The sequence below is a fragment of the Cyrtonyx montezumae genome, unplaced genomic scaffold, assembly GCF_038088225.1.
Source record: "Cyrtonyx montezumae isolate F1298 unplaced genomic scaffold, pur_monq_1.0 scaffold_10, whole genome shotgun sequence".
NCBI lineage: Eukaryota > Metazoa > Chordata > Aves > Galliformes > Odontophoridae > Cyrtonyx > Cyrtonyx montezumae.
In genome coordinates this window covers 7,447,430-7,471,873 of record NW_027071826.1, presented here as the reverse complement: position 1 = coordinate 7,471,873, position 24,444 = coordinate 7,447,430, and the positions used below count along the sequence as shown (strand labels likewise).

General features: G+C 44.8%; 1 protein-coding gene across 1 annotated transcript; it reads right to left on the bottom strand.

The window, feature by feature from the left end:
* Positions 1-13,042: 13,042 nt before the first annotated feature.
* On the bottom strand, positions 13,043-16,172 carry GPR132 (G protein-coupled receptor 132). The gene is made up of 2 exons (XM_065749146.1): positions 16,049-16,172; positions 13,043-15,578 (listed from the first exon to the last, which is right to left on the bottom strand). The coding sequence occupies exons 1-2, from the start codon at positions 16,071-16,073 to the stop codon at positions 14,431-14,433; spliced, it is 1,173 nt and encodes a 390-aa protein (XP_065605218.1). The 5' UTR covers positions 16,074-16,172; the 3' UTR covers positions 13,043-14,430.
* Positions 16,173-24,444: the final 8,272 nt, after the last annotated feature.

Sequence of the window (24,444 nt, the reverse complement as noted above, 5' to 3'; positions counted from 1 at the left end):
GATCTATTAGCACAGGAAAGAAGGACGTGGTTTTCCCTTGCAGTGGGTTAGTGTGTAAGACCTGCCACATGTGATTCTTGGTTCTTGCCTACAGCAATACACAAACCACACGGACCACTGTTAGCATACATGTACTGAAGAATTTGTCCATCACAGCAACTACTTCTTCAGATTCTCTTTGCTGTCCAATGAGTGTGCCTCAGAAACAAAGCTCTTCGTAATATTTTAATCTTAATAGCCATGATCAAATTCAATTAAAACCTTACAAATAAATAACCACCCCCCGACTTTTCTGCACCATCTCCAACAAGTACTCATCCCAAGAGAATGCTACCCTTAAAATTTAATTAATTAAAATGCTAAGTATGCTTCTCTATTGATTTACATATTAATGTGCTCAAAAAGGTATCAGCTGTTATATAAATTCTCCTGGTACATGCACGCTGGATTGCTGCTGCTCTGGATGCAAGGTGTTCCAAGTCCCCCCTTACTTTCAGGCAAGATCTGCCTCTGTCCAAGAAGAAATATCTAGACTGGCTGTTTCCTATCACCTCCCTTCTGCTGCTGCTACCTCACAAGGCCAAACTTATTGTGCCAAAGTCTTAACTGCTGTTTGAAACAGCTGTAGGAAAGAAGTTGTCAAGGAAACAACGACTATTGTAGGATAACGAAGCATGAAAAAAGGGGAGCTGCTTGGTTTTTGCTTGTTGGAATAGTAGCACAGGAAGCACAGCACTATGTCATTCACAAAAAATGCTGCTTTTGAGTTTGTGACAAACTCCCAGTCTGCTTTACAAATAAGGTGCTTGAAACCTGATCCAATTCTTGCTGGAGCATCAGCTTACACATTCCAGGACTGCGCTCAGATGGAGGTAGTAACGCGCTGCAAAAGACACACCGGCTGCTTCACAACAAGGCATTTCCTAACAGTTGAGCCAACAGAGAAGAAAGGAAAGACGTTCCGGCACTGCTCGCCTTTAGGAGGAAGCACACAAAAGACAAAAAATCCGAAGAGAAGATAGAAAGGCAGTGATTCCCTTTCGGGCACGCGTGTGTGCGCGTACGGTCCCACGGTGGGACGGGGAACACCCCGAGACAAAGGCAGGAGGAAGGCGCTGGGGCTGGGTCCCCCCAGGAAGGGAGTCAGGGCAGCGGAGACAGCGAAGGCGGCGGAGCGGGGGGAGGCGGCGGCGGAGGCGTGCCCGGGGCGGGGAGCGAGCGCGGGCGCACGCAGGCTCGGGAGGGAGCGCGGCGGGGGCCGAGGCGGGGCCGAGCATCGGTGCGTGCGCTCGGGGGGAGCCGGGGGAGGGCCCGAGGAGCGGCGGTAGGAGGGCGGCGGAGGTAGGGAAGCGGCCTCAGGAGCTCTCAGCCGCTCCCCGAGGAACCGCGTGCGCGGCCGTTCCTCAGCGTCCCGCGCTCCCGGCGAACCGCCCGCCGCCATTTTGGATTCGCTCCCGCCTCCGCGGGCTCCGCCAGCCCCGACTCCACGCCCGCGCCGGCCCCGCGTTATAGCCCCAGGAGAAGGAAAGCGGGCGGTGCCGCGGTCCCGTACCCTGCCCGGCTTCCTCCACTCACCGCTCCACCGCCGCTGCTGCCGCCACCGCCTCCCAGCGAAGGAGCCCGGCTCCCGCCTCCGCGCCCGCTCGGAGCTTGAGCGAGGGGGCGTGGCCAACCGTAGCGCCTGGCCCCGCCCCCCTCGCCCGCCATCTTATTGTCAAAGCCCACAAAGGATCTCGCCCTCCGCCCCCGCTGGGCCTCTGGGGGCGGGGCTTCCGAGTCAGGCCACGCCCACAGGGCTATCGCGCGTCTCTATTGGCTGTCGCCGAAACGCGCTAACCGCGCTCACCATTGCGATTGGCTGCGTCGTTGCCACGGCGCACCGCGGCTCCCGCCCCTCGGGCGCCGCGCACGGGAGGCTGCGAGGTTGCCATGGAGCCGGGCCCTTCCCCTCGGCCGTGAGAGGCTGGGAGGCGGGGGCCGAGGCGGAGACCCAGTTTCAAACAGCAGCCAAAGCCCCGCGGCGCCGCTGGGCTCCCGGCCACGGGCTCCGGCGGGAACAGGTTGAGACTTGGCCCGGCAGCAGCCCATCCCCGCGCCGGGCCGCGCTGCCGCTTCCCTCGGGGCCGAGAGTCCCCGGCGCCTCCCGCCTCCGCAGCCCGCGGGGGCCTCGTGACTGCATGAGCAAGGCCTGTGGCATTTCCTGTCTGAGCCTCGCGGGCACGGGACGGGGAGGACGCATCCCGCGGGTGGGGAAGGGACGGAGCTCGGTGCCCCAGCAGCAGGAGGGAGCAGAAAGCTGGCCTGGGGCTGAGCGTCGGTACGGGAAGGCTGTGAGACACTTTGTCTAGATAGCTCTGATGTAATCTCACACTAAGCCCCGCACAAACCATTGAGCCTCTTGTTCCCTGTAGGATCGCTGCTATAGCAAAGTGCAGTGGTGCTGCTCTGACTGGTGACAGCATCACCTCCATATCCCCTCTTATCTTCTTTCTCCCCCCCTTTTAGCTACAGTGAGGGGATATCACCTTTATTTATTGTTTTTTTTTCCCCAACAAATTCTCTGGTGAAACAACCAATGCAATAAGAGGATAGCTGGTAGATCAAAAACTGTGTTGGGTGATCAGGAAAACTACAGAAAGGTTCTCAGTGCTTCCTTTGAGTCCTTTCTTTAAAAAGTGGAGAAAACTTGAGTGTGCTTAGTCAAAACATGACAGGATTTGATTACTCTCAGGTGAAAACAACTCTTGCATCTCAGGTATGTGAGAAACCTAAGTTGACAAGTCAGAAGGGAAATACCTGGACAAACATGCAAAACATTACGGACCAAAGTTTACTAGAAAGCAGACAATCTCTGATAGGACTAAGTGTTGTAAAGAAAATAATTGTAACCACAACACGATAAAGATATCAAATTTTAGCTACCTGCTAATGTGTTCTATCCACCTACTGGTTTCAGTAAACAAAATGTTAACACCACAATTAAAATGAACAAGTGATAAATGGTAGTTTCCTGAACACTTTTGTATTCTGCAGGCGAAAGCAGAACTGGTACTGGGGAGTTGGAGACAAAGCACAGAGCAAAACTGGAAATAAAAGTCTACAGAGCAATCTGGTAGGGAAACTGAAATGAAGATGGCAGCTGCTTTCAAAAATGAAAACAAAAAGAAGAAGAAGGAAAAAAAAAAGTCTGATTTGAAATGGCAGGAGACTAAAACCAGAAGGTATTCAGAATATGTACTCAAAGCTGCTGGAGAAATGTGAGATCTTACACCTGGTGAGACGCTGCTGGTGACCTGCTTGCTGATGTAATGACTCCCATGTACGATTGGGAGAAAATGATGCAAACCAGCTCAGCACATCTGTGACAGGACTGGGGGCTGGCAGTGGTAGTCCTGAGGGGATTTAGAAGCCCTGGCAGCCGTCTGAAAGTGTAACTGCCAATGGGGAGTCGCTGAATGTGATTCCCTTGTGTGAAAGCAGCAGGCAGAGGACTGGTTTAACTGCACTGGGCTTCACCGTGGCCTCGCTGAGCTGGGCCACAGTACAGGTCCATCCTTAGCATGCTGCCCTGATCCTCGTTCTTCAGCTTAGTACAGACGCAGAGCAGACCTGACTTCAGTCTGCACGAGCTGCACGTGCACACTGCCTGTGCCCATGCTGCTGCTCGGCAGCTGACGGAGCTGTGCTGGCAGCTGGCCCTGGCTGTCCCCAGCCCTCTGCTCCAGCAGAGCCAGCTCTCCCAGGGCCTCCTTCCCTGGCGCTGCCTGGTACCGGCTGTGTGAGCTGCGTGCCATGCTGCTGTGCAGGCAGCCGCTGATCCCCCCAGCCCCCTTCCCGTGCTGGGCTGCGCTTGATGCCTCCGGATCTTTGCTGCTCCTTTTGTAGAGCCCCTGCTGGGCTGGCCAGACTTTCACACACTGGCAGTGACGGGAAGGCTGCTGTGGACTTAGACAGTGTTTATAAAAACCACAGAAATTAATAAGAATTCAATGGCTGAGCACGGGGCTGAAACTGCGCTTTTAAAGACAAAACACATAAATAAATAAATAAAACAAAAGGTTTTGTTTCCAGTTTATTTGTACAGCTTCAGACCATGACATTTCCACATGGCAAATGATTATAAAATATGTGGTTTTAAAATAGTTTTAGAGGGTCGGTGCTGTTACTACTTATTAAGTGAATCTGCCTTAGCAGGAGGTTGGACTAAATGATCTCTGGAGGTCTCTTCTAACCCCTATGATTCTGTGACTGTGAACAAGAGACAGTAATCCGTGCAGAGTGAGGTTCCTCACTTGTTGGTTCACTGCACTGATGTGATTTCCAGCCCACACTAAGGTCTCCTCAAGAGAATGTTTCATCTGCTCTGACAGGCACTGTCTCTCGCTTGCTATTCGTATGATGCTTACTTCCGTGTTTCTCAACCAGCAGGGTTGCAAGGCTGCAGATAAAGAAGTTAGGAAAGTCAGTCAGGTTTCTTGAGCTTGAAGCAAATAGTTGGAGAGATAGGAGCAAGTCCTGTCCCAGTCCCAAAACTGTGACGACAGTGAAGCATTTTCCACTACGCCCTGCTGTGTGGCTGCAGCATTTTCTGTCTCTGCTTCTAGGGCCCTGGGGGCCAGAAAGCTGGGCGAGGAGAGCAGGAAAATGCACGCTTGCACTGCCGGTGCTGTGAGCCAAGCAGACATGAGTCAGCCTTGAGCTGGAAGCTGTGCAGCTGTCGTCAGTGCGGTGCTGCTGCTGAGCCCTGTCGGGAGGCAAGGTGTGCTCGCTCCAGCTCCATGCTGCACCAGCATGACCGTGTGTGGTTGGGGAAGAGTTTGGGCTGTGGTTCAGAACTGGGACAAAGCTTGCTTGCCTCTGCCTGCCAAAGGCAATGTGGACGTGCTCTGAGTCTGTATTGTTTCTCTCATAATGAATGTTTGATTAAAGGTTGTAAGTTATGTTTATCTTTTTTAATTTGGCTCAGGAGTAGGGCAGGAGGCCCATCTGTAATGTACTGTTTCCTTCAAGTCCAACCTGGCAAATCCTGACTACCTTTGAAATAATCAGCATTGCGAAACAGTCCTGAATGCTTCTGCAGACAAGCACATTCCTGCAGCAGAGCTCAGCCTAGAAACTCCAGGAGCAGATGGAAGAAAGCCTAAGGAAGCTAATTAAACGTGGCTGTTTCCTAAGAAGTAAGCCTGTTGTAGCAGCTCAGCTACAGCCTCACTTTGTGCAGCCTGCAGTAACAGCACTCCAAATTTTGTAGAATCATAGAATCAGAATTGGAAGAAACCTTTAAAAGCCATCTAATCCAACTCCCCTGCAATAACAGGGACACCTACAGCTCCATCAGGTGCTCGGAGCCCTACCCAGCTTGGCTTTGAATGACTAAAGTGTCTGTTTCCTTCTTTCTTATAGACTTCCTTTAGATACTGAAAAGCTGAGAAGATCTAAGGGAAAATGTTTTCCTGTTACTGCTGTGTGTTAACGTGTGCAACACAAAATGTAGCCAAGTTCTGCTCAGACTTCAGGAAAGCCTTTGTCACTGCCCTGAGCCTGGAGAGATGTTACCTCTGTCTGCAATAAGGGGTGAACAAGGAGTGGGGGCACCCAGTGCCTCTGGAACGAACACGGAGTTTGGAGTGAGTGAGTGAGGAGGAAGAGGAGAGTATATCTGAACTGTGCACTGATAGGTTAATGTAGCTTGATGTTGAGTGATAATGACACTGGCACTGTTAGTGGTTTAGAAAATAAGTATAGCAGTCAGAGCACTCATCACACCAACTAATATGTGCACCAGCCAATAGGTGCTTGACCTGGACAATGCTTGTCTGGCTAAGTTGGCTCAGCTGTTGCGCAACTGAGGAGCTGTAGCAGACAGGTAATGTCAGGGAGGGTATGTGGCTGTCAGCATGAGCTCTGGCAGAGCAAATCCATTCCTAGGCAGAAATTCGTCTGCCTCGGGCCACCAGCCTCAGGCCTTAGGTTCTGATCTGTGTACAAGAAAGCTAGAAGGATTAGAGATGACATGAACCAAGAAATGAGCAGAGAATGAGCTCCAAAGAACTTTAGTAGGCTCTGTTGGGATTGAACAAGGGGAAATTATTTCAAACTGAAAGAGGGGAGATTTAGACTGGATATAAGGAAGAAGGGTTTTCTTTTTTTTTTTTTTATTTTTTTACTGTAAGAGTGCTGAGATACTGGTGTGGGTTGCTCATAGAGGCGGTAGATGCCCAGTCCACAGTCAAGATCAGGCTGGACAGGGCTCTGAGCACCTGACGGAGCTGCAGGTGTTCCTGTTTCTTGCAAAGGAGTTGGACCAGATGCCCTTTAAATGTCCCTTTGAAGTCAAACGATTCTATGATTCTATGATCTGACTAAGAAACCCCATGTGCTAAAACCACCATCACTGTTACCAGCTAGTAGCTCTCTGGGACCTATCGTGGCAGTTCTGTTCCGCGCTTATAAGGGGCAGGATTGTTTTGTTGTTGCAAAAGTGTTGCATTAGAAAGGTTTTCTAGTAACTGGAGGAGCACATCTATTTAATTTGTAACAGTGATTTCATTGTAAACGTACATTTTGGACCCTTGAATTACATGTTGTCTGGTGCTGCCTAAAATATGTTCCATATCTAAGCATTAATACTATGGGATATGACAGTTGCTATAGTAACTAAGCATCTACTATTAAATAGCACCCCAAGCTCATAAAATGTGTGCAGCCTGTCACTGCACAAGGTATTCCTGTCTTTGCAGCCAGCTCAGTACCATATTTTCTTCTTGGAGTCAGTCTGCTTCTGATGATGTGTTTGTGCTGTGCATATGAAGATCTTTTCTTCTTCACTAGCTCTACCTTCCTTTGAAAACTGCAGCTACTGTAGGAACAAAATAGCCTGAAGCAGTTGCAAGCTGAAGAAGTTAATGAATAATTCCTTTTTCATATATCCTTGAACATACATTAGAGTATGGCTTTCAGATCCTTCAGGTCAGATTTGAGGCTTTCACCTTTGCTGTTCTGCATCTTTTGATGTCACAGTGTTTTTCTCTTGAAATCAGCCTTCTGTGAGACGTTGTGCTCTGCTGAGAATTCATGTCCCTGAAAATTACAATGACAATGGGAAACTAATTTCTGTAGTACTGGGTATAACTGAAGAGCATGGATAAAACTAGCAAAACTTTTTAGAATATTTAGCTCAGTTTCCCTTATAGTTTTGAGGCATTTGGATGATGAATACAAGGGGAGAAAAGTAGAAAAAAACCCAAAATGCTGTTTCCTATGCAATCAACAACCATTAACAGCATTCGTTGTCTTGCATTTTCCAAAACAGAAATGGGATTTTCCTCAGGCCTGCCATTACTAAGGAGAAGAGTAGAACTCTAGAGGTAAGAGAGCTGTGGATAAGCCGGTACAGAAGTAGTGTTTTATCTACAAGTTAAATTGTTCCTTCCGTTAATGAAGAGTAAATGAAGGGTGTGATGACATGTCGGAGTGCTCCAATTGTTTCCCAATTTTGCTTTATAGTCTGGTGAATTGATAGGTTAAACTGTAAAACATACCGTATCCACAAATTATTGCCCATGTTGATTTGATGGTGGCTTATCTGAATTGCAGTCTGTAAGAAAAAATACATTTTAAATTAAGTATGAAGATAGCCATTATAATTTAGAAAAGATATCCAAAAATGAACATGAAGTGTATATGAGCTAGGGCATGGAAAGTCATATTTTAAAAGTAATTTTTTTAGCTTCTCTTTCTCTTTCTTCCTTTCTTCCTTCCTTCCTTTCTTCCTTTCTACCTTCCTTCCTTCCTTCCTTTCTTTCTTCCTCTCTCTCTTTCTCTCTTTCTTTCTTTCTCTCTGTTTTTTCCCCTAAGGTAATGCTTGTGAATGCCTGTCTGACTTATCTGGTTAAAGGGTTAACCCAATTAGAGGCATGAGCAGGAAGACAGATAAGAGGCTGTGAGCAAGTCTCTTTCTCTGCTCTGGGTCCTGTGCCTTGATGGGAATGACAGCCCTGACTTCTGTAGCAATAAAGGGACGTTAACTCACATCTCCTGCTGCTCTATCAGTAGCCAGCAATCATTTCCAAATGTCTTAGGTTAACAGAATAATACATGTTTAATTGGCCTTGCTTAATGTGACTAACAAATAACACCGAGTGCCAGTCCACGTGCGATAAAGGCACAGGAGCTGCGCAGAGCAGCGGTGCAGGGCCATGTGCAGCAGTGTGCCTGGGCACAGACACAGAGGGGCTCCTGCAGCACTGCTCTCAGTACGCTGGGTGGGGAGGTACTGCAGCAGCTGGCTCCGCTGAGTGCTGGAGATGGTGCATTTCCCTCTGTCCCTGACGTCCTCTCCAGGATGCGGATCCTGGCAAGCCCCACCACTCTCTGTTTTTTATTGTCTGATACAAGGAAATTGGCTCATGTCCTTTTCTTTGCATGATATTTCTTGTTTTCAGTTCTGTTTTCTGCTTCTTTTTCTTTCTGTACATAGCCAGCATTTGAATACGGATATGTGGTTCTGCCGTAGCTGGATAAGCACCATGACCTAATCTACTTCAGCAGCTCTCTGCATAAGAGACACACACACACACACACACACACGGGCTGTTTCACCTAGCAGCACAAGGTCTTAACAACGTATGGTTATGGGCTGGCAACTTAAGATCCAATCGTTCTGTTTTTCTTTCACTCTGAAGTCCACCTATGCCAGGAGGGCAAATAGGTGAGAGTCTGGTGCCCCCTGGTGCCTGCACTGAGCTCCTGGAGAAACAGCAGCTGGGGCGTGAAAAGCATCCGAGCTTGAACTTTCCGATGCAATAAACTTATCCAGAACAGTAAAAACTGGGAGTATAGAAAAGGAGAATTAAATCTCAGTGTCATTTCTGAAATCAGAAACTCCTGCTGCATGGTTCATAGTAGAGCAGTAGGCTCATGATCTGGAGTTGATAGATATGTTGACCAAGTACATTGCTCTCATAAAAGCTTTTCTTTGAGTTAGCCACTTTGACACCTGATAACAACACACTGACAAGTCAGAGTTATACATTAACATGGTTCTACATTGTAATGGATACGTCCAAGCTATATTTCTACATCAAAAATAATTCCTCCAAATCCTGGAGGTTTAAAGCTGCTGTGAACTGTAACCCCAGGTCAGCAAAAACCCTTCAGATTCACATTCAGTTTACACTACCTCCACAACAGGAAGGGTAATTTCAAACATTTGGTTTAACTTCGCTTTTAATGTTTTTTGGTATCTTCAGTGAAAATGATTTTTCCTTGCGCATGTCATTTCTCATCTTGGAATTTGACTAAGAGTTTCTAGTATCTGAAACTGAATGGTAAGAAAACAAAGAGATAAAGATATAATACAGTTTCTAGCTTTTTGTGAGGGAGGAGTATTTCTGGTTGGAAGAGTGAGTGACTTGTCCCTGAATGAAGCAAGCAGGGCCCACAGATCTCCTCAGAGCAGATGGTGCTGTGAGATCACACACCTTTAATTCTACTTTTCTAGAGCACTGAACTTATCTACTACCCCTTCCTTCCCCCACAAATCTTTTCCATTATTACATTTAAAACATATTTTCCTTCCTTTTTGCAAACACACATTCAGTCTGAGTTCAGCTTGAGACATGTCTGTTTCTTATCTTTGGGACACAGCTCCTACTGCAAATAATGAAGTTTAGCACATAATTCCATCAAGAGTTATGGACTATTAGTTTTCACAAGCCTTACTTCATTTCAGAAAGATATAAAGAGAAGAATTAAAGGTGGACAGGAATGATGCATGGAGCTATATGGAAACTTAAAGGATTTTTTCAATACCTTACTAAATGTCCTGCATACAAAATATTGTGCAGTCACTGGTAAATGGTAAGCATACAGTAATAAAACCTGCCTGTAGTGGGTAGTGTGATCCTAGTCCTGTCCTCAACTGTATTTAAGAAAAGCAAAAAACAGCAACCCTAAATCAACCAAATAGGGGACAGTGCTGTTGCCTCAAGCATATTGTCCTTAGACTGCCAGAGACCCATGTCAGAAACCTGCTGCTAGGAAAGTGCTTCTCAACCTTCAAAAACTTTTCTAGGAATGAAAGAGCTTGAGTGGTAGTGTCCACATGGATAGATCTCAAAGCACTGAGGATTTTAAAGGTTATTACCAGCAACCTGCTATATACAGACAGTGAAACATCAAGTGCTACTAGCATTACTGATGGAGAGATGTTACAAGCTTTGTGAGTGCTTAGCCTTGAGTATTTTCAGTCTGAAAACTCTATGGTATTCTGCTACTAACTTTCTCTTACCTTCAGGAGTCAACCGAACTCCTCTAAACTCTAAAACATCCCATTAAGGAGCAATCCCTGTGAAATCCCCAAAGACCTAGGAACCATGTCACTAGCAGGGGGGTTAAAGTTAAAGCCCCCCCCCCCCTTTTAATTTTATTTTTCCCCTGGAGCTTACGAATAAACAGAAGCAATTACAGTGCTTCAAAGCTGTCTCTGAAAGTGCTGACTCAATATAATTTGTGTTTCAGTAGCTTATATTCACCTTCACGCAGCTCCCTGCCCTGCTGCAGTAAGCACTGACTAGGCACACAGCACGCTCCTGCTCACTCTTTCTAGCATCTCCTGCAAGGAGCTGTGTTTTAAGCAGACAGACAGTGCTCAAGGGAAGAAGCATTCCATTTTACAGATGAACAACTGTGGTTCATACTGAAGAATTTGTAAGTAACAGTTTTGAATATATAGGTATTTGCATACTTGTTCAGAACATCTGTGACTTCAGGTTCACAAAGCTTTTCAGGACTTTGTATGTCATACAACACCCTTTTCCCACACTATCTCTGCTCTTTGATTCTTCACCTCCCTCAAGAAAGCATTTCAAGAAAGACCTTTGAACATGCAGGGGATGCTCTGTGATGATAGGTTGTAATGTACGTGTCCTGCTACAGACTGAGGCTGCCAAACAGGATGGATTGTCTGATGGTGTACTGAGAAGGCATATTCTGCGGTTGCTTGTGTAGATGATATTCATATGATGCTTGTTCTGTGAAATTCTTACCACATAGCTTATTGCCCCACCTCAGCAGACTTTCTATCTGCCTACAAAGCTTTTTTGTTTTTTTGTTTTTGCTTGTTTATCTCTGAGCATTTCTTACAGGACCGAGTAAGGGACCCTAGAAATTATCAGTCATCTGAAACAGAGAGATGAGTTTACAGTCCTTCCTTATTAATGCTCTTGAGAAGAGCAACTAACACCAATTACCAGGACATCAGCATTAGCGTAATTTGGGATAACAGATTTCGCCTTGTGATTCACATTCCTTCCACTTGAGAACTGCCTCACTGCATCCCTGGTGCAAACAGAATACAAGAAGCGCCCTCTCCTGCGCAAAGTTTAATTATGCAGGGAATGAGAAGGAGTTCGGAGGGATGTAAAGCACCGCAAAAGAGAGTAAAAGAGATGGAAAGGCCAGGGATACCCTCATCTCTTGACTCTAGTTGCAGAAGCCATGCTGCCCATTTGCTTCCCCTGCACACAAAACGTGACTGCATTTCTCTGATACAAACCTCCCACCCTTATTTGTTCAATGAAAATTAGACAGACAGGCAACTTTGGCTTATTTTTTCTCTATAGAGGACATTTCCTAAAAGACCCATCCCATATCATGTCCTGTAGGAAGGCCACATGGTCTTGATTAAAATATATAGATATATAAGATTGTGTACACCTTTGACACCTTGGTTCTGAGTTAGTTTTCATCACTCACTACCTAACAGGAATTTGACATTGGGTTGTACGTGGTAGTAGGACTGAATGAGAACAGCTGCAGGACCAGCAGCTGCAAACGAAACTTTGTCACGCTTAGAGAGTCTGAGTTTATTCGTATCTGTGTTCGCCTGTTTTGCAGCGGAAGAGCAACTACACTCTTGAAACAAAATATAATACTGAGCATATTGAATGTTTCTTAGAGAGGAACGTAGATTTCTAAGTGAGTTATTGCCAGCAAAGATGTAACACAGTATTTTTTGTAAAAAGGAGATATATTATCTGCAAAAACTAGTTTGTCCAGCTCTAGTTGATATTTAGAAATTATTCACTTTACGCTTCACATCCATGCTTAAAATAATCAGCAACCCACTATTTCACAAGTACACTAGGAGTGTCTGAGAGATGTAGAAATAAAATCATCTTTTATTATCTCCGATGACAGCAATATGAGGTGAGGGAATGGCATGGAGCTGTGTCAGGGGAAGGTCAGATGGGGGTTAGGGAAAGGCTCTGCCCCAGAAGGCAGTGGGTATGCAACAGGCTGCTCAGGGCAGTGAGCACAGCCCCGAGTGCTGGAGCTCAGGGAGCATTGAGACACATAACTCTAATCCACACAATCAATTGACCTTTCAGATCTGTTCTGACCTGAGTAATTTCCTTTCCTAGGTCTCCAGTGTTGTTTGATCTAAATACACTTGCTTTTTCTCAGATGGAAAGCATCGGAGATTTTTCTGAAGTCATCAGGGTGAATATCTCATTTGCATCCATTTCAGTCTGTTCAGAATCCTGAAGTCTGTCTCTTTGGTTTCTTCCAAATTTGCTGCCATGGTTCACCAAAGTTTTACATGTAAGCTATGATAATCCTGAGGCCGGGGCAGATTGCATACGTGCCTTCAGAGATTAATCAACAACCCCCTGACTGACTGGGGCTGTTCTGAGCAGTGCCCGCTGCTGATTTTCTTAGTAATGGGAAGTTTGATTTTCAGCAAAGCTACAGATATTCAATTCTTTCCTTTTTATTTCAGTGTTTGAGCTCTGAGATGCACATGAAAATGGAAAACTACAATTAGTTAATTAACATCACAAAACAAAATCACATTTTTCCAAGGAGCAATATTCTATCACATTCAGTATTGTGGCAACTCCTTCTGAAGAGACAAACATTTCATAGGAAGATGTCAGAGGACTTATTAAATAGTACAAAAAATTAAATATGTCATAAATACAATAGCTTGAGGAAATGCCATTTGGGCACAATACTTCTTTCCAAAAGTGTGAAAGAATGAACTATAACATGCAGAAATATGTACCACAATTTTAAAATATTAACAAATATTTAAATTAGTCTTGGCTAATATCAGTTCAATTCAGAAGTGTGGATATTAATGCCAATTTAAAAATATTACTGAAGTACAACATTGCAGACAAAGCTGAATGGCACTATGGCACACTTCAGAAACTTGTATCGAAATAAACATGCAATTGGTTCATTACCGTTGTGATATTTTATTTTGGGCACATAAAAACATGAAGGTTTTTAGATAAATCTTGCCAGGTGGTAGATTTATATGATTCTTAATTTGTAATTCCTAGTTTGAAGGTGCGGGATACTGCTGTCAGTAGTTTACATACAACAAAAATGGAGGCAGTAACAATGAAATTTGCCCAGCAGAGTCTGAGCGTCAGAGGGACTTCCCATCCACAGGGACAAGGGACTGTGGCTGACCTGCCTTGTCAGTAAGGCTTTTAACTCTTGTATAGATCCTGCATGCTAAAATCCAGATTGACACTGAAAGGGAAGCGTTATCATAGTCAGAAAAGAAACACAAGTTCAACAAATATTTGGAGATGACATAAAAACTACCCCTGATTCTGCTTGAAAATGCTTATGTTTTCTAAACATTTCAGTGCCTTCCAGATTTAACAACAAAACAAGTAAAATCTACTAACTGTAAAATATCAAGCAGAAGAAGCGTACATTTTTAAGTATTTCAGGACTGTTCGGTGCTGTTTTGTGACTAATACTGTAGAAGCATTATTTGCACACATTACTAGGACACTATTTTGCCCTTTACTTTATTCAGTACATGCAAGGTGGATTAAACTGCATACTGAAGCATTAGGACCATTTTCAAGGCTCTTGAAAGACTTCCTCATTTTTTATATTTTCCACTGGTTAACCACAGACTTTAACAACAGGATACATGCATGAGATTCTCAACATGTACCTCCTCAAGAGCTAGTGATTTCAACCAGAAGAATGGGCCTTGCATTGTTCTCCCAGGTTGGGTGTTACTTTTTGTTCAGCTCAGAAGAAGAAACTGATTCTCAGTTTGTAAGAGAAGAGCTGGTCCAAAAAAAAAAAAAAAAAAAAAGCTTTTAAGACTTCAGTTTGAGTCAAAGTAAACTTCACAGTTTATTCCACATGTTCTTTGCAAAGCAAGGTTTTCACTGATGGTACCGATGGGCAAACCTCATCAAAGGAGAGAAACAGGAATAAGAAGTATCATTCCCATAGAATTGTCCAGGAGTTGCTGGCCCATGTACTGCAAAGAAAACCCAACCCTTTCTTTGGACATCAGCACGTAAATATTTGTGTGCTGCACTGTGCAGCCTGCAGCTCACGTTGAGAACTTCTTTGCTGTCAGCAGCCAGCTGCAGCCGCAAACTGCTAGCTACCTCCTTTTGGGTCTTTGCTATTGTGACAGGTCTCTTGAACGTGCATCTCTTGAACTTCCGAACTTGGTATCTCTTTGTTTTCTTCACCTAATATTCCTTGCTGCGATTCTTTCTGCATTTTCAATTTGATACTTTCAGTCTTATGATTAATGGATGAGTTGAGCCTGGATGAGTTTGATTTCCACCTTCTCAGACTTCTATAAAAATCTTTCCTGACATTTTCACTAGTCAGCATGTAGATGATTGGATCAGCAATGCCATTTGCAGTTGATAAACACAGAAACACTGTAAAAACTGAATATATATTTTTTTCAAATGGACATGGGCAATCCTGATGAAACATAAAGTATATGGCTCTTACCAAGAGTACCACATGGTAGGGTGCAAAGCACATCAGGAAAATGACAATGATGGCAATTGCCAGATACTTCACTTTGGCTTTTTGGTGACATGTCACGCTGTCACTTGTTTTTGTTCTTTGGAAAATTTTGTAGTTTGTGAAAATGAGAATTGCGAAAGGTATGACAAATCCAAGTAGGAATCTGGCAAAGCTGAAGGAAGCCAGTGTTTTGTCAAGGGGTAAAGTCTCAAAGCAGTTACTGTTATGCATACTCTTCATGTTAAATATTGGACTGTGGATTACTGCAACCACAGCAACAAGAAAGCATACTATTATGATTGCCTTTTTGCGTCCTCTTCTCCCTCTTGATTCCAGAGCATAAACCAATGCCACATAACGATCCAGAGAAATACAGCATAAAAGCAGAATGCTGATGTAAATGTTGCAGAAAAATATGAACCCTGTTAATTTGCAAACCTGTTCACCCATAGTCCATTTGTGATCCTGTTGCACATAAATAATCCAGAGAGGCAAGGTACTTAAATACATCAGATCACACAGCGATAAACTGAAAATGTAGATGGCAATTGCATTATTCCTTCGGATTTGTGCAAGTGCGAGCAGGGAAGTTAAGCAATTTGCTGGAAAACCAACGGCAAAAACAATGCTGTAAACAGCAATTAGAAGTGTCTTGCTGTCTTCATAGGGAACATCTGGGCAAATATTGTAGTTATCCTTTCCCACTGTGATACAGGCTGCATTATTTCCCATGATTATTTTTTTTTCCCAGCTGGTGTTTTCTGTGAATCGGAAGACAAGATGGAAAGTTAGCATTTGCATCAATTCAAAGTACGTCATTAAAGGCTGCAGTCCTATAAGTGTGAGGATGTGGCAGGTGAACAAGTGTGAGGGATGCTTGTCTTAAACCTCCTAAGAGTTTTCCAAGACCTGCTGCAGTCCTCTAGTATCCCCAGGGAGCCAGGTTTGATTAAGTTCCAGGAAAAAGGACCTTTCCTCACAAGGAATTTCTTGACTGTAGCCTGCCTATCCACTAAGAAGGGGTAGTGGGGATAAACCCTAATAAAACAGGACAGAGGTGCTGATCAATTACTAAAATCACTTTGCAGAAGAAATTAAAGGCATTATTGTTCATTCATTCATTCATTCATTCATTCATTCATTCATTCATTCATTCATTCATTTATTCAAACTCAGTAGTAACAAATGTAAACTATAGAGACTTCAGAGATGGGCTTGTAGAAGAACTTACCATTTCTGATCAGATGGGGGAACATCTGAAGTGGGTGGAGGCAGTTTTTGTGCGAGAGACTACCCAGCAAACAGGAAACAGAATCTGGCCACTGGTGTGTACTCACATGTAATTCACATCTCTCTCCTTTTGCTGAATAGCTGCAGATGAAGAACATAAACTTGTAGTGCTATATAACATTCACCATTGTAATTCAACAGAACTGCCTACCACATCTATTTTATATCTCTCAGAAAAAAGCAAACAGGAAATAGGGTAGTTAAAGGGAGACAGTAAGAGAAGAACGTATACACTTTTAAGAAATGGAGGTGAAGAAATTTAATGTTCATTGAACAGGAGTGGCTACTAAAAACATCACCTTCCCAGGCAACCATGAATAAGAGCAGACCTAACATTTGGTTAAGGCAGAGCTAGGAGAAGCATTTCTTGCAAAGACACATGACTATTTTGACACAGAAATGTCCTATAAATTGAAGATAGGAACATGGAATATGGCATAAAAGTACTGAGTTGTCTTAAAAATTGTACTCTGTTGTATTTATGAGTTGAAAGTTTCCATTGCAGAATATACTTAATAAAAAGAGATCTTGGCCTGGGCTAATCTTTTGGACATTCACTAATGTGGTGGATACCTACTCCAGTCAGATAACTCTGCTAAGAGGAGATGGGTTGATAGAAGTTGAGTTTCATCACACTGAGGATGGACATGTGCCCTCCTGATCCACTCTGCATGAACGATTTTTCAACCTGTGTTCACACAGGGGAGAAAGTACCTTTTGTCAGCCTATGAATGTTTATTTGCTGTTTGCTTGGGCCAAGGGGAAACAGTCTGCTCCCAGGGCAGTGAGGACCTAGACTGTCTGTCAGGGTGGACAGCTGATGGGGCCTTTCGTTCCTCTCCCTGGGACTGCATATGCAGCTCCACTCTGAATGCCTACCAGAGTGCCTCAAATCTGTGGGGCATTTAGGTTCCCTGATTTAGTTCAGTTACTGTAGGATAAGTACGATATGAGAAAACTAACACAGGGTGCATTAGGCTGTGCAATCCTCACAGCTGTGAAGTGCAAGCCACAGCCATAAGCACCAAGAGAGATTCTCCTGGTCCACAAGAGGAGCTCATTTGCAACAAGTACCCAAACACAGTCAGAGCCCATTCAATGACCATAGCTTCTGACTGAAGACTCATTTCCAACCCTGGCAAGTAGGCAGACAGGGCAGAGGCAACAGTACCTGCCATTCCCAGTACTGCTGGCAGAGAAAGCTGTTTCCCAGGGTAACACTTGGAAGAGGAATTGTATATAGAGGAACTGAGAAAGCACTGCTGCTATGGAAGAATACCAGAGGATGTGACCATGCTCTGTGACTACCTTCCACTTCCTCCTATGGCAAACCACACTGCTCCCTTGCTGACATGTTGATGAGGTTAGCAGGCAATGGTCACCTCACTAGCTGGGCAGAGGTATCCTGTTGCTGTCAAGTGACAGAGGGCCACTTATCTCTTTGTCTGAGAGCTGGGTCATCTGGTATCCAATGGATATGTTCACGTCCTCTCAAGGAGGTTTTGAAGTTTCCTTTAGCTTCAAATGTCCCAGCTTAAGGATGGCTGAAGAAGATTCTCCCTGCTGTGTGTGGGAAAGACAGCACAGCACTCAGCAGGGCTGTTGCAAAGGTTTTGAATTTATTTCCTCTTTTTTGTCTAGCAGTGAAAGTATAGTGCTATATAGCTATATAGCAATATATTATATATAGCTATATAATAGCTAGTATCAGTGTAGAAAATTGATAGTTGTAAGAGAAAGTGACATTAGGTTTTTCTGCCTCTACCACCCTTGTTCAGTGAGGCCACAAAACTTATCCAGGCCACAAAACAAACAGTTGCACAAAGGGATAAAAACAGTGTTTTGACTTCTGGGTCAACAGAGATTCTGTGCCAGATCTCACCTGGAATGTGGCACAGGTAAGCTTGTTCTCTGCTTGTGTCCAGCCAGTATGAGACCTCCCAGAGCCCATATAACACAAAGGTTCCTTGGAGATCTCCCCTTCCAAGGTGGAGCACAGCAGGTGAATGAAAATGGTACGTAATGGAAATAGTAACAGACAAGTTGGGGACATGGCACTGTTGTGTGCTGTCTCAAATACAGACAGACAGTCTACCCTAAGGGTGTTGCCCACAAGACCTTTCAGATGTGCTGAAGGTATGTTCTCCTCCCCTCTCTCAGGCTTCACATGTGTTTCTTGGCCCACTGCTTGTGTTCAAGCACTCTCCTTTTCACACTGCCTACACCTGTTCACTGCTGGTTGTGCGAAGGCCTGCTTCCCCCAGGGATACCTGCCTTACCAGTGAGCAGTGGCAATGGTGCAGAGCAGGAAGTAGTAGGCTTACTCCATAGACACGTGGTTCCCAAAGGAGACTTATTCTGTAGACACGATTTCTGCTGTTTCTTTTTCTACCCTCCTTCCTTAGCCTCCTCTCTTCCTACTCTGCTCCTCCCTTTCAGGTCCAGCTCTCTAGGGTTCTTGGATATTTGGCTTCCTCTTGCATCCCTCATGATATGTGTATATATATGTATGTAAGTATGCCAGAGGAGGTTCAGATTGGATATTAGGAAAAATTTCTTCTCAGAAAGAGTGGTTGGGCATTGGCACAGGCTGCCTTGGATGTATTCATGAACCATGAAGGTCATAGAATGGCTTGTGTTGGAAGGGACCCTTAGGATTATCATGTTCCAAACCCCCTGACACAGGCAGAGCCACCAATCTCCAGGTCTGGTACTAGGCCAGGTGGTACTGAGAGACGTGGTTTAGTGGTCAGTGCTGGTGGTTGGTGGACAGTTGGACTAGACGATCTTAGAGGTCTTTTCCAACCTTAACGATTCTATGAAAATTATCACAACTGTTATTTTTCTCTTCCTTTTCTGTCTTAGTAAATAGATTGTATCAAAACCCATGAGTTCTTCTTCTCTTTTTTTCCTCTGATTCTCTCCTCCATTCCACTGGCAGGGGTGGGGAGGGGGGAATGAGGAAAAGGCTGTGTGGCATTCAGCAGACTGCAAGGTTAAACCACAGCGTTGCTGCTTTCTCTCTGCATGGCACTCTTCCTCAGGAAGGCTTGTGGGTGATGCTGGGGGCAGGAAGAGGCATGAAGTCTGGTCCCAGCACCTCCCTTCCGCACCAACCAGGCGGTGATGGGGGGCAAGGCTCTGCCTCCAGACCACAGCTCCTTCCTGTGTCTGGTACCTGCAAGTGAGCCTCAGAAAGGAGTTGTGTGTGACTTCTTAAAGCTGCCTGCACCAGGCATGCTTTTCCTTTCTTGGTTTGTCAGCATATTAGGTTGAGGAGATTGACACTCGACAGCTATCTGCCAGTCACCAGGTCATGACAAAGAGCACGAATCTATGTTCACAGAGAAAAAGCATGTGGTTGGTGTTTTTGGCCAAGTCCTGGGCTGTCAATTTCAGATCCTTCCCAGCAGCAGTGATTCCCACCATAGCCCCACACCAGGAGGGGAAGGTGTCCATTTGCTCAACTCCCTCCCTTCCTCCTGACTCTCAGCCCTACCTGGAGCAGCCTTCTGGCCCTGACTGAGGCATCCAGCCCAGACCTGAGTCTAACAATGCTGCTCAGCTCTCCAGGCTTGGAGAGAAGTTTCCTCCTCAAATCAAAGATCAGAAAGCAGCACTTGGCAAGAAATTAATGAATATTCTCCCTGTAATATTGACTCTTATCTGCCCTGTAGCTTTCAGCCGAGCCGAGACTGTCTAAAGTAGTTATTCTCACCTTTCTGCAACAGCAATGGTTCTGATAGGGATCACTACCCACCATAATGTGTTACATTGGATCATGGTTGTGTTTTGCTTCAGCAGCTCAACACATATTTAGCAGCACACTGGAGCTTGTTCTCAGAGTCTCACTGATCAAGACTCAAACCGCAGTCAGCACATGTATGTCTCTCACCTTCCTTTGAGATTTGGAAAACAACTCATCTTCCTGGTTTGTTGACAGAAGAGAGACAACATCTCTGACTCGTAAAGTGTATGAGCACAAATCACAGTAAAATAGGATAATGCACTACAGAAGACTTGCTATGGTTCTGCACTGTATTTGCCCTCTTTCTTGGATGTCTGCTCTTGGCCTAGGTTATACCCAAAATGTCAGGGCAGGTAGAACTCTGGTAGAGTTTCACACTTGTTAAACAAATAGTTCATCACATTTTTTATTCCTAAAATGCAGTGCCTACCTGCTCTAATGTATTGAGATCTTACATAGAGAAAATCTTAGAAGAAGGCAGGGAAGATGGAGTTCCTTAAGTAAAAAGGGGTGTGGAAAAGTGAGGCAAGTTAGATGTGAAATCCCACTTTCTTGAGGTGACAAAGCAGCAGAATCATCCTGCTGCAGTCCCACCAAATGGGACAATTAAATCATACTAGACATTGCCTGCTCTTCCCTCACTCTGTCTTTGATCCACTGCACCTTGCATTCCTCCCAGCTGGTGGCCAAGGTTTACTGGGGGGAGTGGAAGGGCTCTCGGGCCTTCCTGGACAGGGGCTGATTTGAGTTCAAACACTGGTCCGATGAAATTCAGTCTAAGAATCAGATCTCCCATCCTGTGGGCAGGGACTACAGCTCTGCTGTGCCAGAGATGGATGCCTGTGTGGTGATGATCTGTCCTCTTGCCTGCCCAGCATGAGGGAGCGCTGAACTTCTTTTCTACTGAGTTGCCCCGCACAGCTCATGGGAGATGAGGCTGTGAATCTGGGATGCTGTGAGGATGTGGTTTCACATTACAGCCATGCTATGGTAACAGCTTGGCTCTCATTGTTTAATTCTCTGCATTGTCCCTGACCAGTACATCACCTGACCCTGCAATGAATGCGTGCAAAGTGGTAAGCTATCAGAAAATGTGTCCCCTTTCTTATCTGGGTCAATTGTCCACTCGTTTACCTTTCTGAATTGGTTGACCAAAGTCAGAGCAGCAGCAAGTCTGCATGAGGGGACTGGCAGCTGCATGTGGCCAGGAGGAGAGCAGCCAGAACCAGAGGAGGCTGTACAGAGAGCAGCTTAATGTGGATGTGAACTGCACCATCCACCAAGCACCAGAGATGCTCCTGGTCTCTGCAGTAGGCTTATTGCTTTAGCAGATTTAAAGACCCTCACTGGAAACTGACCCTGAATGAAACAGAAGAGGATCCTCGGAGGCATGGAGACTTGGTCATCTTCACTGAGGGCTGCTGCTGCACATCCAGGCTAGTTTCGTCAATATCTGATCTTCCCTCAAGAGTCTAAAATGTTTTTGCTAACAATGAGGTGTAAAGAGGGAAGTGAAAACAAGAGAGAAAGAAAAAAGTCTTTGTTTTGCAGTTGTCTGATGTCTATTAGTTATTCATGTAAAACTGTTTTGATTCTCAACAGAGAAGTTGGAGTGATAAAAATAACCATTATTGGGAAAAGAGAAAAAAATTCAGATGGAAGTGGAGGAAGTAGAAAAAAGCGCAACAGTTGAGTAAAGCACTTGTTGAAAGGCTCTGGATTAATTCACCTTAGATACAGGAGGTCAGAAGAGAAAAACAGTGAAATCTGTAACAAGGTCAGGTATCTCAGCTGAGCATATTTATCTATTTTTCCTTTTCTAATAATTTTCTAATCATCCTTCTATGGGAAGGATTATTGTCAGAGCTGCATGTTTTGAAAGGCTTATGTGGACATTAAGAACAATATTAATAATCCAGCTGTCGTCTGCTATTCAAGAGGAGCAACTGTTTCTAGTGAGAGGAAGGTGTTCCCAGTCTTCAGATTCTGAGGATAGCCCGAGTTATGATTTTGGGAACTTTGTAACTAGTGAATGAGAAAAGATCTCCTTGAGAGCATCAGAGAATGGCTACTTCAGGGTATATTTACAATACCTATCAGACTGTCTAGAAAATGTGTCACAGTCAGAGAAATTGATTCAGTCTGGAGAGCCATCAGAGTCCGTAGAAATGCCGTCACAAATTTGAGGCTAAACTACAAAGCCAGTCAGGTCCAAAGGTTGAAGGAAGGTTCAAGGCTGTGAAGCAGTTGTAGTGAAAGTGAGCAACTGGGAACAAGCCCAAGACTGCAAGTTTTGTGTTTCAGATTCACACCCTCTTCTTCCCCCAGCAAGAAAGCAGCAGGCATTTGTGCTTGATGTCTCCATAAAACTAGCACCACTCTAACTCATAGTGGCAGAGGCTATTCAAATAAGATTTCCCTTGCTTGAGTGGCTCATTTAAAAAATGATCAGGCAAGACCTTCTTGCTACTTCATGCTAAAATTATCAAGTCTTGGAGGATTTGAGGAGTGATCCCCATTTGCAGCTTATCTGGAACCCCCTGGGATTCTTGAAAAAATAGGCTGGTGTGTCAAAGAGTTGGTTCTGGTGGTGTAGTGGCCACCACTCTTTCTGACTGCTGCAGGCTGCCTTCAACCCTCATGCCTAAGCTTCCTACTGTGATGCTCTGCCGTGAGGCCCAGATGGCTCATGAGGTCCATTTTCCAAGCCTCAGCACAATAATCTTTGCTTTCTTCTCCCAATTTTTCAATGATCTTTTATTTGCTTACGTACTGGGCCTCTTTACTCTTTCTTGGGTGGGTACCCAAGAGATGCTGCAGGTATGATGACAACAAATAGCCTGCTGCACCATCATCCTCTTATCTTAGGATCTCAGTCCTTATGAACACCATCCTCCTATTTCTGAGCCTCAGTCATCTAGGCCTGCATGCAGAAGACTCCTGCAAAACCTCCAACACCTCTATTGCCATGCCTATGGCTTGTGGTAACCTGTATCTGGCACCCAGCATCAACATGTTCCTGAGCCCACAAGAGGCTATGGGGTCCCCTGGGCTCTGGTAATGTTACATATGAATAGAGCAATGTTGTTGTAGCAGGGATAGGTAGACAACATGTATGTTAGTGACCTGTGGTAATCTTCTCTGTGGGGTTTTTTTTTTTTTTTTGTAAGATAGCTGTGGATAGTGGCTGGCTGATGGCTCTGTTTCCCTGCTTTGGTTTGTTTCATTGACAGCCAAGATTTGTGTCCAACCACTGCTGGGTCTTGTGTACTGTTGGCCTCTCACCACTGAGCCCTGGCCAGACCCTGTCCTCCATTGCCAGTCATGTCACATCCTGTCAGCCTGTCATCACCTGGGGTCTGTCTTTATCTGTGGTCTGTGCATTGCCATGGTTTGCTCCTGCCTCTCATCAACTTGCTGTTGCTTTTCACAACTTTGTCTCAAGTCAAACAGTGACTGGCAATCCACGGCTGACCCAGGAGATCTGCATCTGATAACCGGTACCATCTTTGTCACTCAAGCTCTCAGGGAAGCCAGAGGATGCTGACTGGCCACTGCCACCAGGCAGCGACATGTACAGAAAATATTTATTCATTACCTAAGACATCGGCTCAAACTCATGAATACACAAGCTTCCTCCCTTCCTACACTGACATCTCCATTGTCATAGGCTGTCCCTGCATCCCAAAAACATGCTTGTCCCTTTCATCTCTCCGAAATTCTCCAGTGTGAACATAGCAGAGTAGTTCTGAAAAGAATGAGTAGGTAGTATGATTGATCTCTGCCAGTAGTTGGAGAACACACTGATGGTGTTGGGCTTACAACCTCATGATGCAAGGTTCTGCTGTGGGGAATTCAGTGATCTTGGCACTGCCCTTGTGCGTCTGCACAGGAACCACTGTGATGTGGGAGCTGCCTTGGTGCTGGTAAAAGAGGCTGAAGGGGAAAACTAGGACAAAAATATGAGCAGAATAATTATGTGACCTATCAGATTTGAGCTAACTGACAAATTGCTTGTCTCTGAGAATTCTAGCTAGATTCTATTCAGAAGATTTTTACTTTGGCTGAAGTGACTGTGTCTCAGCAGGTGGGATTTGCTAAGTTTCATAAAAACCACAGTGCTTTCTATTCTTGAAACAATGCTATTTTAAACAGAAAACTTAAATATGGTACTTAGAGCTCAGACACCAATATTTCCTCCTTTTCCATTTACCCTGAAACTCATTTTCTTTGTTCCTTCTTGTTCTATGGTTCACTCTCAACTAATTGGAGACTACTGATTTCCTTTTTATGCCAAGTGGGTCATCTCCTGCAGAGCTAGCTCATGTACCAGTGGCAGGGTTTTCCCCTTAAGACTTTAGTCGTACCACAAAAAACTGTCAGGCTCAGAAATTCCTCTCTGTAATTACGTGCATCTCTGACGTGTTTGTGAGCTCATTCTCTGCTAAATCTCCTACTTTCATCCATATCCTCAGCTGCCCCCTCTTCCAACCCTTTGTACATCTCATTAATGGCTAAACCCTTGAGCATCTCATTAATGGCTGGAACACTTAGACTTTACACTTTACACTATGCATTTTTTACAATAG